Below are 17,283 nucleotides of genomic sequence, written 5' to 3'. Positions count from 1 at the left end.
AGGGCATCACAAGGCATTCACACATACAGCCATTCACACAAACACCTTCAATAAATGTTCGAAACACAAATGTCAATTTATCTTCATCATATATAAATTATAAAAATAGAAACTTAGAATACAACATATCTGTACATTAATGAACATATGTCTTTATTCGGAATAAACAACAAAGAGCATGTAACACTAAATGATCAGTTATTTTCAATAATATTAACATAAAACCATGTGGACAAGTTAAACTACAGCAGATTTACTATTGTACATTGAGAGGGTTGAAGGTTTATTTGAAACTATCACATAACTATCACCTCAAAAGAAGATCAGGATTTTTAAACGAGGATTTTACGGGGTTGAATGTACCTGTTGTCATTATTTTATTGAGTGCTGATGAAGATTTAGAAGACAAGATATATTGTACATAATCCCGATTGTTACTGTCACTTTGACATTATGTTACAAATATATATATATATAAAAATACAAAATAAATAAATGGAGAATGTAAGTAGATCCAAGTTATTCTAATGGAATATGGCAGGAAATGGCATTTAAATGTGATCCAACATTTAGGCTGGCAGAGGGACTGTTTGACACTCGTCTCCCACCCAGACCATGCCCAACAAGTGGTGAAACGAGAGAATAAAAATCTTTACTCTCATTTTCTTTTATATTCACAAATATTTACATACTTCTGAAACAGACATCATTGTGGCTACATAAATAGAACACTCTTTGGAGTGCTTTACGTTAACCTGTTGCCCCTGATCATTGTATTACAAATCTGTAGCTCTGTGTTCATGGCTACTTTGTATCATGCACTTTACTGGGGATAAATATACCTTCAAATGAGCCACATTCGTTGTCCTTAAAGGGAAACTCTAAACAATCAATTATTATGTATCAATCCTTCACTCTTCATTTCCGTTTTGATGATTTCCTTGTAGTTTCAATAGGCATTCATGCTAAACAATATAAAGCGACGTCCATCATCTTGGGGTCCTTTGTCTGTGCAGATTATTATGAAGAGAACATGCTACATCTGGTCCCTGTACGGATGACAGTGGTTTGACTGCTTCTCGTGACACCACAAAACACTGGCAGCCCCATTCCAGAGAAGAACAAGTCCCTTGCTCTGAATGTGACTGATTGACTTTGCAGTGGTCAAGTAAAGTCCCATTTTCACTATCTACTATCAGTTCAGACGTCTGACATACAGGAGAAGACTGCTAAATAGTTAATAATTTTCTCTCTTCACTCAGACTGGGGTACTATAGTCCCGGATCGAATCATGTCCATAAGGCCCATTGGCACACTCTTTGGTGGTCCATGTCAACAGGGGCTTTCGCACCGCGTAGTTCTAGGAACTAGTCTGCAAGGTGGTCTCTTGAGAACCAGGTTCTTGCTCTGGCTGTTTTCCTGCTTGCATTCACACCGGCTGGAACTTTGAAGCAGCCGACAGCGGCATCTTTATTCAATACATTTACAAACATCAAGAACCGGTGAATGGAGAATGACATGATTGGAGCTGTTTTTGTTTTGTTTTTTGATAATGGAGATGGACTGTAAATGCACAATTTACATGACTGAAAGAGCAAAAAGTTGGACTAAGAGACGAAATTTCCTATGACAACTTGCAGTGTTACATATTGAGGCTGAGATAAGAACAAAACAACAGACAACAGGTAAATGCTGTTATTGCTGTTTTCCATGTTCATGGATTAAGTATTTTTACATGGCTTTTTAATGTAGCCGATAAGCATACACTAACGTCAATGGTAGTAGAACTGTTTTAGACCCTATTCTGAAGTAGGAGCTAACTGAGCTCCTAGAACTAAAACCGTTCCTAGTTCCTGTGGTGCAAACACGCCAAAAAGCGGGTACATCTGCCAATAGTTCTAGGAGCTATGAAAGGTGTCTCCAGTGCGAAAGCCCCTATTCATTCTTTTACATCAAGGGGTCCAGGGAGCCAGCTCATACTATATGCTCTGAGGGCCGCTTTATGTTCCTTTCTCTTGCAGGGCGCCACAATCCAGCCCTACCATAGGCCACAGTACCTTCATTAGCAGTACGCAAACTGCTTTACATGTAAGGCAAAAATCACATTTCAGGTCTCTTTATCATTCATTCATTATTTGCTGCTGTGAAGCATCAATCACAGAGGGGTTTCTTGCTTGAAAGCCCTTTTTGGTGACAAATCAAATTATTTTATTTCAGTAATCAGCCCAGAATTAGCAGATTCTTCCTGGCTTTGTGCTGCTCTGGGTTGCGGAGGGGTCATATGCCTCTGAAAGACCTTTTTGGACTTTGAATCCTCAAAGAGGAAACAGACCGAGCAACTAAGATCTACACACACACAGATGCACAGACTGTGTATTTCCATGTGGGTGCGCATGGCTTTGAGGATGGTACACAAAAGTGCCTATTCGTCTAAAAAATACATGCAGAAACAGTAGGATAGACACAGATCTACACAGCATGTTATGTACACAGGGATGAATGGACTGGACAGTGACTTAAAGGAGTAGTAGAGGAGCCTCCAACAAATGCAGTTTATTGGTTTGTGTGTTTCTTTGTGCGACTGCGCATGCCAATCGTTTATTTGGAATGTGTATCAGTTTTTTTGATTGTCTGCTTTCCTCTTCTCCTCCAGCCCTCCATCTGTGTTTGCGAGCCTTTCACAGAGTGTAGTCGCAAAAATCACGTTTGTGCTGGTGTTTAGATAGAGCTTTCTTCACACTTTGCCAGAGGTGCTCCTCTTGGACAAGGAATCTTAGAAAACTCCTCCTCCATCTTACATAGGGCCTCCCCCAATCCCTCCTCATCCCCATCTGATCCCGCCCTTTCTGTACCATCCAGCTCCTCCGCTAGGTTCACAGCTGATTCCTGCAGTTTCAGTCCACTGGAGTTAGAATAAATATGCCTGCTGTTGTTCCCAGCCGGGTGCATATTGTGTCCATGACCATTCAGTGTCCCGTTCCTTTTCTCGGTTAATGGAACCGCCTCTGATATGAAACTGGCGCTGCTTGGAGACTGTGGTGTGTCTGTAGAAGGAAGCAAGTCCCGCCCCTTTTCCAACGTGGATGATGAGTTCCCGCCCCCTCTCATGCCACCTTGCCGTTTGTAAATTAGAAACAACAGGATGACACCCAATACAAAACCTACAACGAAAAAAATGATGTGTGAAGCCAGGAAGTGTCGGCCACCTGCAATGGCCACGTTCCCCTCCATGCTGGGGTTGTCAAGGGTCAGCTGGTACTCAGCTCTGCGGCAGGGTGGCTGATCTCTGCCTGCTTCATCACATAGACACACATAGGTGCCTAGGCTCTTCTCTGTGACCTGCACCTCCAGGTCATTGTTGTGGCGGCGGGTGTGACTATGTAAAGGATGGTCCCAGTGGCAGGGACGAGGAGACAGTTGCACACAAGAAAGCATGACACGCAGACCCTTTACGACACGCATTTCGATTACAGGCGGGGAGCAAAGACCTACAGTTACAGAGAAACAAATAGATTACAATTCATAGGTCACAATTAATTTTCATGTCTTTCCCGACACTATATGGCTGCATTTATTGAATTAAAAATGCAATGAAACATTAAAATTTTGAAATTGTATTATGATTTAAAATATATGTTTTCTATTGTAATAAATTGTAAAATTATGACAGCTTTATATATATATATATATATATATATTTTTTTTTTTTTTTTTTTTCATCTATTCAAAGCCCTAAACAAAGCAAAATATTATAAAGTATTATCTGGAAAATATCTACTTTGCATTAAGTTAATTGCAAATTATTGTCTACCCAACATTACATTATAAGAGACTTTAATTAAAAATGTATATGTACTTATTACAATGAATATCTAGTAGCAGCAAAGATGGCAATAGTGTGCATGATAACATCTGCATAAATATACAACACAAACTTAAAAAAAAATTAATAATATTATGAGTAATTTCTGATTTTAAACCTTTCAGTCTGCTCACATAATGCAATTGTAAGTATATTTACTATCAAGTTATTTCCAGTTCATTTCTAAACACAGAGATGAAATGAGTGTCTGTGGTGATCGACAGCATGCCACTGGTATGCAATATAGATATTAGGCACCACGGTCAGACTTACCTTCTTCTTTGTCGCATTGCCTGACCAAATCATCTGCTTCTACCAGTTCACCAGGCCTGAAAGATAAATGTAACTATGTGACGACAATGAACAAAGGAAGACTCAATCTGTGTGTTTTGATATGCTTTTGTGTATATTAGTGTTTGTGTGTGACTTACTTCAAAGCACAATTTCCCTCTTTATGCCTCCATACGCAGCCAAGACTTCGGGCACGTGCACACACCTCGCAGGTAGAGTACAGAGAACATCCCACTATGGGTAACTTCACCAGAGAGAGAGGAGTGCCCACCAGAGCCTCATCCTATACATCAGAGAGACAGAGAGGGTCAGTTTATCCATTCACTGGTCCCTAAATATTAGTAACATGATTTAGGAAGGAGGCCAAATGTATGAATTCAGATTTAACTCATTGTATTGTTTTATATCACTAATTATAATAATAATTAAATAGACCACATTAAGTCATTACTTTGTATAGCAATATGTTATTCACTGGCTCCTGTGCAGAAAACAGAGGGACTTCTTCAATAAGAGTTGCATTCGGACCAACTACAGCGACTTTGTGCAGCTCTCCATGATCTATCAACACATGCACATGTATATAAAACATTCATGATGACCAAATGATTATTACATAATTATTTTTTAATTTTCTGTTTAATATCTCTTACCTGTTCCAAGGTGCAAAACAGTAGTCATGTGTTGCTTCAGGCCACTGGAGGCCATTGTTAAGGTAACGGCAAGTTTAGTGTATGTGATTCCATTTCTTATCATCAGGGGTGCTGCCACCACACTGTTCTCCATAAGCGGGTGATCACGCACGAATGTCAGCACTTTATCAGGTAGCTTCAGGGAGGACTCAAAGCCTTGCTCCATCAGAGCACTATTTAAACACTGAGAGTTATGAAAGAACAAAGGATCAATACAGATAATTAGTGAAACATGATGTTAACAACTCTTAAGTTTATTAGTTGGTTTCCTAGTAAACACATACTAATACTACTGTATATATTTAGATTGGTTAAATGTTTGTTTGTTTTACAATCCAGTTACTTGGTTGAGCACGTTGGGTCATTTGGTGGGTTATTTTTTCAGTGTAAAGTAGTTTTTGACTAGTGCCCCGAATTAAATGCGGGGGATAAGTGGTCATCTGATGTACTCAAATCCAACAATTACAATCTCATTGGTGACGTGAGTGCCAATGACTTAAATAGTATTGCTCTGTTAGTGTCTGTATGTACTGTGAATAAAAAAAACATGAACTACATCTATTGTATAATATTAATTATATGGTACGGTATGGTGTTGAGTGGTCAGCTGTATACCTGTCCTGGTCTGGGTGTTGGTATAGGCTCTGGGTTTATCCAGGTCTCACAGGTCTTTTTCAATTCTTTAAAGGGTCCATTCATCACCTTGGTGATCTCCTCCAGACTGTACACACACACGGCTGACAGCTCCCCTCTTTCCCTACACATTACATATCAACACAACAGGACAAAAACACAAAACAATGATCATGGAGGAATAAAACGCAAAGAAATTATTCTAAAGAAATGAATCCAGCACAGAAGGTCAAATCAGGTCAAAGAGGAAACAGAACAAAGTACCACTGTGAGGTGAATATGCCATAGAAGTGTGTGCTGCTGGGGTCTCCAGGCTGGTGCTGTACAGTGAACACATCAGTCAGAACGTTAAATCGCTGTCCACTTGCTCGATCTTCACACACCAGCTGGGCCTTCAGAAATGTCGTCCACCTCCTCTGCAAAGTCTTCATACCACCCACATCAGACTAGATAAAAGGAGAGAGAAACCAAAATAGCTCAGATATGATAGGAAATAACTGACAGATGGCAAAGAATAGAAGAACTTTGTGACTGAAGATATCGGAACTAAACTGAAACAGCTGACAGCAGAACTACTGTACAACATCCCTCTGAGACTTCTACCAATCCAAACCATAAAAAACTAGAGAGACTACACACACAAAAAAATGACCAGCTCTAGTTCCTACCTTGCAGACTCTGGCCACTCGGGGCACTTTGACCTTGGCGTAAAGGTCATATTCTTTAGCTACTTCAGTGAAGAAAAAGTAAATTTTGTCATCTTCACCAGTAGGATTGTTCTTCTTATCCTCTTGGATGAAGGCAGAACTGACAAACTCTGGATCTGAGTTCAGAAACAGGCAGAAGTCATGAAGAGTGTGGTTATAAGCAATCTAGGTGTAAATTGTCTGGATGAATGGATGGATGAGTGTCTTACCACTAAGCCAATTGATTGATTGTTCAGTGCGGATGCGTTCCTGCTCGATGCCTGTTGCCCTGGATATGTCATACATTGTGCCTAGAAAGTTACTTGTGGCAGCAGTGTAAAGGATCCCTCCTGAAAGAGAGAGAGAAATAAAAAATAATTTTTAATTTTTTTACCTTTTAAGTCATTTATTTGTTTTCAATGTGTTTTTTGTTAAAGCATTTTAAGAAGCAAATGTCCCCACAAGTATGGCACCCTGAAATCTCCTACACTTTGGAGGCCAGCCAATGGCCCGTAAGAAGTAAACATCTTAGGGTTATGTATGAGAAGTGGACAAGATGCTACATTATGGTGTTGATGCTATGGGAAAGATTATACCAATCTTAATTGGCTACAACAATCATATTATGTCACTGGCAATAAGTATTAGCTTCCCCGAAGGAAGACTGTAGTGAATGAGGCTATAGCCATGTTTACAATACAGATGCATACCAAGTAACTAAGAGCTCTGCTGCTTAGAGGCACAAAAAAATTCTGAAGCTAAATGCCCAATACGTACCAGGTGCATACCTTAGCATTTAGGCTGTGATTAGCTTTCCTCATGTGCAAAAGCAATATATATCTTCAACATGGCATTATTTAGGCTATGTCCACATTAAGCCAGAGCTACCTATTCGATCTATTTTTTCCCCCTCATCTCAAGAAATTTCTGCGTCCACACGAAACCATGAAACCAACACAAAACGATGTAGTAAACATGCCAGACCAGTATGTCGTGCTGTAATTCTGCCACAGAAATACACTAAAAACTGAGAAGAAAACTTGGAATATGCAAATAAACCTTGCGTGCGGTATACAAATGAACATGGAACAATACATTTATTAATCTGTGTTAATGTTAGTTAATAATAAGACAATCGTTCAGTGTTTGTTCATGTTTTTGTTGTTGTTACGTGACGTAGCCGTATCTGACTAGGGTCGAGACGTGGGCTGAAGACGTCATCGTTTCAGAAAATATATGGATTCGCTGTCCACACGAAGACGCAAGGGTGGCATTTTCAAATAAATCTACTCTGGGACCCAGTTTCTAAAAATATCGGTTTCACTCTCCCAAAATGCTGGATCTGTGTGGACAAACACCTATATGATACAAAATGTATGTGTATACAGCTAAACACGTCTCTGTGTGGATGGGGCCTTAGGTAAGCATGTGTTTCATACCTGCCATGACTGCTGTGTAATGCTGGCTGGGCTCAAAGGGACATTTCCCCTTCCCTGTCTCCATCTTCATGCTACCATCTTCAGTTTTCTCCAGAGAGAATGAAGAGATGTTCTAAATGAGGCAGAGAATGCAGATAAATATAATTTCTGTCTGTCTGTAAATATAAAGAAATGAACATAAATTAGACGAAGAAGAAAATATAATAGAGAGAGAGGAATACACGCTTACAGTCATACCACTGGAGGCAAACAGTCAATTAGTCTAAAGCTAACAGGTTTACTGAAATACTATACATAGTATAGCTGTCTTACTTTACACATTTCTTTTTAATCGTCCTACTTATTGTATAACAAGTCTTGAGTTGGTGTAGTTGTGGAAACACACAGACTTACAATAAATGCACACTGGGGATCAAAGGCAAAGGTCCCACAGGCATATATACGTGCATCATCCAGAAACTCCAGCAGGCGGACATAGTTCCTGCAATCGTCCTGTGAGGGGCAGCAAAGTAAAGCAAGACACACTGTAAGACTAATAAAATACACTAGTTTGTTTGGGAGAAATTTTCATTTAAAATATATTCAAATGTATAACACCTGACTTATGTGAATGTGTCACTTTCAAAACATTGCCGAGAAGAACAAGAGAGAGAGATTTTCTACAGTGAGACCTCCCCTTTGGATCCTTCAAAGGGCACAGTTAATTGGTAATGACTGACATTTCACAATATAAGGCAAACAAGAGGTTTTCATTCACAAATGCATCCTATCTCATATACCAGGCTCTAATCTTGATTAAAACCAACTGACTTTACTTGAAAAGTTTCAGTTTCAGGACTAGACAGACCATTAAGTACATCAATAAAGATTAATGAGAGCCCAGCCCGTATTGATTCAGAGTTTTCCATGTGTTTTAATCGGATGTGAATGTGTGAGAGGGAAAAGTGTTTGTTCAAATGACCAGTCGCGAGTCTCCAGGGTCAATTAGCTCACTCCTTCAGATCTTTTTTTGCTTCCTCTTCTCCTTCTATCATGACATACCTTTTGTTTGCCTAATCACACCCTTTCTGACCCTCCCCCATTAGGGCCTCAGCCCACTTGTCAATCACCCACAGACCCCACCCCCCATCAATGAAGCAATGAATACTAACCACAAATAAGTGAGCTCATTATCTCTCACACACACACTCGCCGCATGTGCCACTCTCAATTCAGAGAAGGACAGAGAGAATGACATGCACACAATACTAAATGTAAATATGCACTCAGTATATATTTTTTTTATATTAAAAAGGTTTAAACATTAAGAAATACATTTTAGTTTAGAAAAACAGCATTACTCATCTTGGTAATCCCCCTGTTATTGGACACTTTTACTCACAGAATAAATTAACCATTGCTTTCTGTGAATAGTGTATTTCTACAGTGGTATCTGTAACTGAAATATTAAATTTTGCGATGGTACTGCATCCACGCTGCTGAGTGTCAGTGAAAGTGTGACTACTTGTCATATTGGTCCAGTGCTAATGGCACCCTTAAAAATATTCCTAAAAAAATAAACAAAAGTGGATTTTGGAAGTAGGAACTTTTCCAACCCTTTCACAAGGTTAATATCTTTTTATTTTTTATTTTTTTGCTTGCTAATGAGCTCTTTACATCCCCCCACATCAAACAGACACCATACAGTTTTACCTCTGTTTTTCCTTTAGCAACACAAGATTTCCTCTTTTCTTCTGGAACACTCCATTCAATCTACATAAATATTGAGAGAGAGAGAGAGAGAGAGAAAGAGAGAGAGAGAGAGATCAGTACTTCAGACTGTTTGCTGGTTAAAAAGAAACCATGTGAGCCGTGATTACGCAAAACAAAATGTATTAAAATGTATATTCAGTACCTGTAAAGGTTAACTACTTATTTAGGTATCAAATATATTAATACATTCAGCAACAAAATCTGAAAATAGCATTTGTGGCCATTTATATAACATTAAACAGCAGATTTTAAGGGATAGTTCTCATGAAAAATTATAATTTCCAAACAAAAAAAATATTTTGAGTAAACATGTTCAAAATTCAATATTTTTAATTGTCACATACATGGTTATATAGAGAATATGACCAGCAGTGAAATGTAAGTCAGGTCCGATCCATGGTCAGTGCAATTATTAAAGAATACAAATACAAGAAATTTCAAATTCCAGCATGTTCCTTAAACAAACCTATAACATGGCTTCAGGTGAGTATAGTGTAGTATTAAGTTAAATTATTTTATTATCATTAATATATTAAAATAACATAACTCTTATTTGAATTAAAATGCTAAAACATAAAAATATAAAACAACATATCCCCCCCCCCCCAAAAAAAATTGTATTTGAAAAACACTGTTTTAATGTGCAGTCACATTAGTGAAATGTGGGTACAATCTGGCAGTTAAAAAGGGACATTGACCAAGTATTCATTGTCAGGTGTACCAATTGACAGCTCACAAAGAAGTTACTTTCAAACAGAACAGCTTTTGATTTGTCAATGCAGCAAATTTGTGTGACCAGCTATAACCCATAGAGTAATCTAGAGTGTGGAGAAATCTTTCACACTCACAAAGAATTCCTAATGTCTGGGTGTCTGGACAGTGGTAAATGGGACCGCACCTATAGACCAATTATACACCAGATCCTAGTCACTGTGTGGCCATCAATATTCTGCCAAACAAGATACTGTCTTTCAGATTGTGTGTTTTCCTGCTCTTTGCGCAAACCAAATATTATATAGCTGACAAAATATATAAACAGACATTAAAATATTGATGTAAGATTAAAGAGACAATAGAATGATATGTGATGTTTATAATTAGCTCAGTGCAAAAACTGGTTGTCTGAGAAAACAGTCAAATATACAGTTTATAAAGACAAATAAAATCATTATACAAAAACATTTGATCACAGAATGCCGTAACTGATCAATCATAATCAAGTATTCCTGAGGGATGTGCAAACATTTATATACTGAGATTCAACACCCTGGTATTTCCACATCTGTCATGGCACCCTGTGGTCTTTCTATTCACAAAATCAAATAATTTCAAACCAAATCAATATTTCATGTCCATTTAAACCATTTATTTTGCAAATTATATCCCTTTAGGATGATACAATACCTAATTATATTCTTTAGTGAATTATTCAGTTTTTTATTTACTGACTGGTTGTCTGTATAATATTCTTTACATTGAAATGGGGTTAAAATGATAAATATATGTTCTCAATGAGCTAAAAAAATATATATTTTACAGAGAAATTCTAACCCCCAAAAATCTAAAACACTTTGCCTTGGGACAAGACTGTACAGGAAACAAGTTATCAAGATATCAGTGCTATGATCTCACCACAGCAGCTCTCCTTAATCTTAATATCTAATATTACATGGCACTTCACAGAGTAATTTAGCTTCCAGACGATGAACAGTGCAGATGGAGGTGCTTTTGAAGCATGTCCTATGCTCTGTGTGTGCTTGAGGGTAAACGGACGTGAAGACACATTACATTGTGTGATAAATTTTGACTCTGATGAAAGGAGACAGTGTGATGTGGCGGCCGGGGGAAAGGGGAGGGGCGTTGGGAGGGGTTAATTTGGTTAGAGAGCTGCACTAGCAACCAGGGATGAGATCATCTACTTTAGCTTGATGAAAAGCAGTGTATTCAATCCTGTGCTGGCTGTTATGAAGACTGTATGTGAGTGTGTTGATGTGCAGTTTGAAAGTTGTTATTTGGCATTTGGTTATATGTGTAATAATTTAATTGATTTAATATTTTCACTTGATCTGATCAATCATTACGCTGCACCTACCATTTTGGCCGACAAAAAAACCAGACCGGAAAGTAAATTAATGTTGGTGGACTTGAACTTGAAAAATAGTGTGTATTTAAATCTTTCCGCATTTGAAACAAGGTACCTTCTGATGTTCATTCATGTTTATTTTATGCTATAACTAGTAAAGAGTAAAAAAATAACCGGTTCACGAGCCGCTTGAACTGAGGTACAGTTATCTGTCACAACATTTTAAAGAACCACAAAATGGTATTTATTGTTTGTGTTCTTAAAAAAATTACGAATTTTGAAAGCTGCCATTGTTTTAAACCAAAAGTAACCTGCTCTGTCTTGTCTGTCAGCATGTTGTTAGTGTCTTTTTAGCTTTGCAATGTATTTTTCACAGCATGAGAACATAAAGTGTGGTGTGAAAGTGCAGTGGCTTGAAGAAAGTAGCAACAGCAACTAAAGGCGGGCGTACACGGTGTGAATTCGGATGGTCGGAAGATTGTACGTCCACGCACACATCACGAGTGAGTTTATATGAAAATCGTCCGGATGAGGTGATATAAGACACGATTTTACGACCTGCCAATTTCCGAAGCAATCGCACAAAGTTGATAGGCACGTTCGACTTGAAGCAGCACTGCACAGAAGGATCACTGTATGACATTAAAGTACCGCGAGAGTGAGAAGAGAGCACACAGATCCAATATATTCGAATTGCTCTCGCGGTACTTTGATGTCATACAGTGATCCTTCTGTGCAGCACTGCTTCAAGTTGAACGCGCCTAATATAACTGCTCTCCCTCTCTCATAACTGCATATAAAATATTGAAATGAGCTGTGACTGTTTTCTAGACATACAGGTTCTTTTTCAGCAAAAGGAAACCAGGAGTCATCCTAGTGTGTGTGTGTGTGTGTGTTCTTGTATATGGTTCATGGTGACACAAATATCTATAATGACATGGGTATTACAATGTAAACATGGTTTATGAGGACACTTCCTGTGCCCTCGTAAACCAAATGGCTTTGAAAAATACTATGGGATGATATTGCGGACATTATTCAAAAGGAACCGCAAATTGTATTTGCAATTGCTTTTTCAATTTGTGGGCGCATAAAATGTGACATAATCCAAACGCAAATGCAAATCGCGCATTACCGTTTGCATTTTCGTTTGCATTTTCGTTTAAGCGAACGCACAGTGTGTGCCAAATTTAAAATGGAAATGCAAAGTCCGTTTGCAATTGTGTTTCCCATATCTTAAGAGCTGTGAGCCTGTCATATTTAAATAGCAATATTAATTACCACATTTGCCTTTTCACTCTCTCTGCCAAAACTCAAATGGAATCGCAATTCCTTTTGCATTTGAATTTTTAACGTCTACACGGAAACCTGTCAATCAAGTGAAAGGGGTGGGGCCATTTTATTGGGCGTGTTGGGAAGTGACGTCACTCACAGTCGATGGTAATAAATAATTATTAATTAATTAGTGTGGACTTTGTCATCTAAATACTTAATACTTAATAACCAATAAGGTTAAGGGTTTGTCTTAAAATTACTTAATCTTCTCTATCCTGTGAAGCTTTACTTTAAAAAGATGTTTCCTGATATTGACACTTTATGTTCTTTTTGTGGTGCTGAGCACGAATCCATTTCTCATCTCTTCTGGGAGTGCACATATACAAGTCTGTTCTGGAAAAATGTGCGTATCTTCGATCATACTAACATTTATGTTTTACTATGGTAAATATGAGTTATCGATAGTGTTTATAATTAAACCACAGTAGCCACAAATGTACAGTTGTCTGAGACGTTATGAAATGTTCTTTAACATCATGAACCATAAAATGTACTCAGTGGTCTGCTATGGTTTATTTTCAAAATAGGTAAAGACAGGTCACAAGTTAACATGGTCACATTTCCTTGATTCAGCAGCTGCACGATGTGACGCCGAGAGTCCTGTCTTGATTCCAGAGATCATGAGCTGAGTCGGTGTAGCTCGGTGGTTAGTGACTCTCGCTCGCGGTGCGGCGCACCGTCTTTTAGCGCGTGTTCGAACCCGCGCCAACACAGATGTACTTTATTTTTTTGTTTATCCTACTTCAGCCGCAAAACAGGCGATCATACTAATAACTTGTAATCTTTACAAGAATATCTGAATCATGCAATGAGCAAGTCTGCGTTTATTAAACACTTAATATCGCGTCAGTTTGTGCTTTCAGAATCGCGGAGTCTGCTGCCGTCGTTCCAGCACATCTGCAGCAGAGACCTGAACCAGGAAATTGGTCACCAGGTAACACGGTAACCAGTTAAACCGTAACACCGGGAATATTAGGCAAATAGACTTGTGACAGTACAAAGTAGCTATGCTGATTTTGGACTTGCATCCTCGGTAGTTCAGACTTTGTGCATTTGACTCGGGAGGGTGATGTCTGCGAGAACGCAGGTCCGGTAATTCTGCAAATACAAATACAATTTGCAATTCCTTTCGAATAGAGTCCGGAATATAATTCCATAAATACTAAACAGTGTTTAATTGAAATCCGTGATGGATGTAGGTTTGTACAGCATAGAAAACCATTACGTCTATGGAGAGTCCCCGTAAACTACACATGCATGTGTGTGTGTGTGTGTGTATGTGAGAGAGAGAGAGAGAGAGAGAGAGAGAGAGAGAGAATGGGCTAGTTGCATATCTCCGTCACCTTGGATTTCCGGTCTTGCGAGTGTGTGCAAAGATTCTTCCGGCTGTGCTAAACGTCAGTGCAGAGAATCTGAGAAATCCAAATATTACCTTCTATATGTTTACGGGATTTATAATATCACTTCAAATGCAAATAAGATCACTGCTATTATTACTATAAATGTTAACTGAGCCAGTTCATTTGAAACGTATGTTTGGGTCCGGTGAATGAATTAAATACACTACTGTTCCCTACTGTTCACAAAATGAAAGTTGAACTCATGGTGTGTATACACAGCTACATAATGTATTTTTATCTTACCAATTATGTTAATGTACAAATTACTTATTTCTCGAAAAATTTTGTATTACATAGATTTTTTTAAATGAAATATTTACCTCGTGAGACGTGGGCTGCAAATTATCTATCAAATTATCAGTATCCATTTCTGAATTGTGCACATACATCAGTTTGTTTCTTCATTATTTTTACAACATATTTTATTATTTTACACAGTTAAGTAATACATGACTAATTTTAATATCTGTTTTATCTGATAATTAATGCAAAAGAATAACAATATGCATGTGCTGCTCATAGACAGATAATGATTTATGCTGCAGATCTTTCACAAAACAAATAAACATTGATAAAAACACACATGAATGCAAACAGCGATCGTTTGACGTAATTACATTACGTTTAATTGTACAGTTAAAGTTATAAAATATGTTATCAAATAAAGTACATAAAACATGCTTTTATCAGAAATCTCTGTGTATCTCATTTGCCAGTGAGAAACATTGAGAAGAACATCAGAGAAGAAATCCTTGTGGACTGATTAACCTGACGCTGAGGCTGATCCACATAATCAACAGAAGAATAAAGCAATCTCATTGTATATTGATACATTTCCACACAGAGGTACTCAATAATGTAGGGAGGATGTTTCCCCATGTCTTTGATATACCACTATATATTAATTATATACATCTAGCCAAGTTTCGTATGTAACGTTTCCCTTACAGTAAATGCGAGCATCGCAAGACCGTAAGTAGGTATGCACACACTCGCATCGCTGAAGCACAGAGGCCATTAAAAAGCATGGTACGTGCTGCTAGAAACCTCATACAACGCTCATACAGTTTATCCTCCTGGTCAATAGTCCATATTAGCTGTGGCGCTGTTGTCTTCGTCTTTCTTCTTCTGTGGTTTTAGTTCGTGATTGGTCAACTTCAGGCTCGTTCAACCACACACGTGACGAATTCAAACCGATAGCTCACAAATTTTTTTGGACATGTTTTAAAATGATCTGGAGGTCAGGAAGTGCTCATAAGTAAATCTGCTCGACTCATAATTCCTCGCACATGATATGAGCCGTGGCCATACGAGCATACACGATTTCCACACGATCGAAAAAAATTGCATGCAAACTCGGACAACAGCAAAAATTGCACCATGTACGCCCGTCTTAAGGGTCTTTGCAAAGTGTCAGTTGACTTAATTAGCATAACCGGTAACACCTGACAATAAGCTTAACCCATATATTAATATATTATATATATATATATATAATTAAAAATTAATTTTGTCTTTTGTTTTATATCATAGAATAAAATGTATAAATATGTTGTGCTTTGTGTTAACCACAGACCATATTTCAGAGATTTATCGAAAAAAGAATTGAAGAATCATTGACATCGGGACTATGAAACCAGAAATGAAAAATACATTTCTGGGTTTAGGAATCAATTCTCTAGATTAATAAATTCTATAATTCATTGCTAGTTATTTGTTAGTTCATAATACTATTAAAGCATAAACTATATTAACAAATGTAACCATAAAGTGTTACTACATGAATAATAAAGTTAAACCTTTAGGAAAATGTTTAACATTCACTGCAAGAAAAAAAAAAGAGAGAGCTCACCATCTTCCTCTTTGATAGATTAGCAGTATCCACAGCGATGACTGCATCCCGTGCACCAAGGTAGAGCATCCCAGACACACGGTCCAATAGGAAGGTGCTAAAGTTATTTACACCACTAAAATCAGTGGAACCAAGCCTAGTAATGTCTGCTGAGAAAAAGAAAGAAGCATGGATTAAATCTCATATATCTAAAGATTGATCCTAGCAATTGTCAATAAGTCATATATATATATGACAGACAACTTTCTTTATTGCACCCAGACCTTTTAGGCTATTCTTACTAAAATAATAATAATTACTACACCCAATACCAATCTCACCTCTGGTCCTTGAGGTCCACTTTCCAGCAGACTTTATCTCCAACCTTGGTCATATTCATCTGCCAGTAATTTTCTCATAATCCTGAAGATCTTGATAAGCTTTGTTAAGGTGGGTTTGATTAGGGTTGGAGCAAAGCTCTGCAGGAAAGCGGACATCGAGGGCCAGAGTTGAGAACCCCTGCCCTACCCTAACCTTCACACAAGCCTTGACATTAAACTGACTCATCAAACTACAGCAAAACATGATTCATGAACCTTTTAAGTAGTGAAGACCGCTTTCAATATTGTTACAAGTTGGTTTTACTTTATTTGTGAGGATAATTTCTTATAAGCATAGCCAGACATTTACATACACATATTCTGAAAGTCTGTTTAGCATTGGTGAGGATTAGTAATTCTGTTCAGATATGTATATTTGCATGTGGGTTGAGGCTCTGAAATCTGAATGCAGTTCAAGATGTGCTATATCTGATGCCCATGGCGAATTTAATTTAGCATCTGCACAACAGTGCATTTAATATGTTCCTCTTTATTTTAAATGTGAAACACTCATTTCCTCCATTACTGTCTGTGTATTTAAGAGATTAGAGAAATATATATATAGAAACAGCGAGAGAAGAAGGACGACAGAGAAGATTTGTGAAGAGGACGGATCACACTCATCTTGTAGTGTGTTATAAGAGTGTCAGAGTATCACAGTGACACTAAGAGCCATAAAAGTCTGATCTCTACAAGTTGTTCTTGCTATGAAACCAACAGATATGTTATGTAGTAAATGAATGCTCATTTTTAGAGAAGTTCAGAATGTTAATATCCTGTTCAGTGTCTGAACTCATGGGATGACATTAAACAGATATTCTCCTAGAATCTCCTTTGTTTGGACAAAATCAAATCAAATGATGAAATGAAGTGTACTTCAAAAAACATTTAGCTGTGTT

The 17,283-nt window shown here is 37.8% G+C and overlaps 1 protein-coding gene across 1 annotated transcript; it reads right to left on the bottom strand.

Moving 5' to 3' along the window:
• Positions 1–130: 130 nt before the first annotated feature.
• sema4f (sema domain, immunoglobulin domain (Ig), transmembrane domain (TM) and short cytoplasmic domain, (semaphorin) 4F) lies at positions 131–16,501 on the bottom strand. Its single transcript, XM_026250968.1, has 14 exons — positions 16,390–16,501; positions 16,026–16,204; positions 9,296–9,355; positions 7,997–8,095; positions 7,604–7,715; positions 6,395–6,514; positions 6,147–6,301; positions 5,743–5,924; positions 5,461–5,602; positions 4,807–5,029; positions 4,605–4,714; positions 4,294–4,436; positions 4,136–4,191; positions 131–3,488 (listed from the first exon to the last, which is right to left on the bottom strand). The coding sequence occupies exons 1-14, from the start codon at positions 16,499–16,501 to the stop codon at positions 2,719–2,721; spliced, it is 2,463 nt and encodes an 820-aa protein (XP_026106753.1). The 3' UTR covers positions 131–2,718.
• Positions 16,502–17,283: the final 782 nt, after the last annotated feature.

This window comes from Carassius auratus, unplaced genomic scaffold (assembly GCF_003368295.1).
Source record: "Carassius auratus strain Wakin unplaced genomic scaffold, ASM336829v1 scaf_tig00026160, whole genome shotgun sequence".
In the NCBI taxonomy this organism is placed as follows: Eukaryota; Metazoa; Chordata; class Actinopteri; order Cypriniformes; family Cyprinidae; genus Carassius; species Carassius auratus.
Note: the sequence above shows the minus strand (reverse complement) of the source record. Positions and strands in the feature narration are given on the sequence as shown.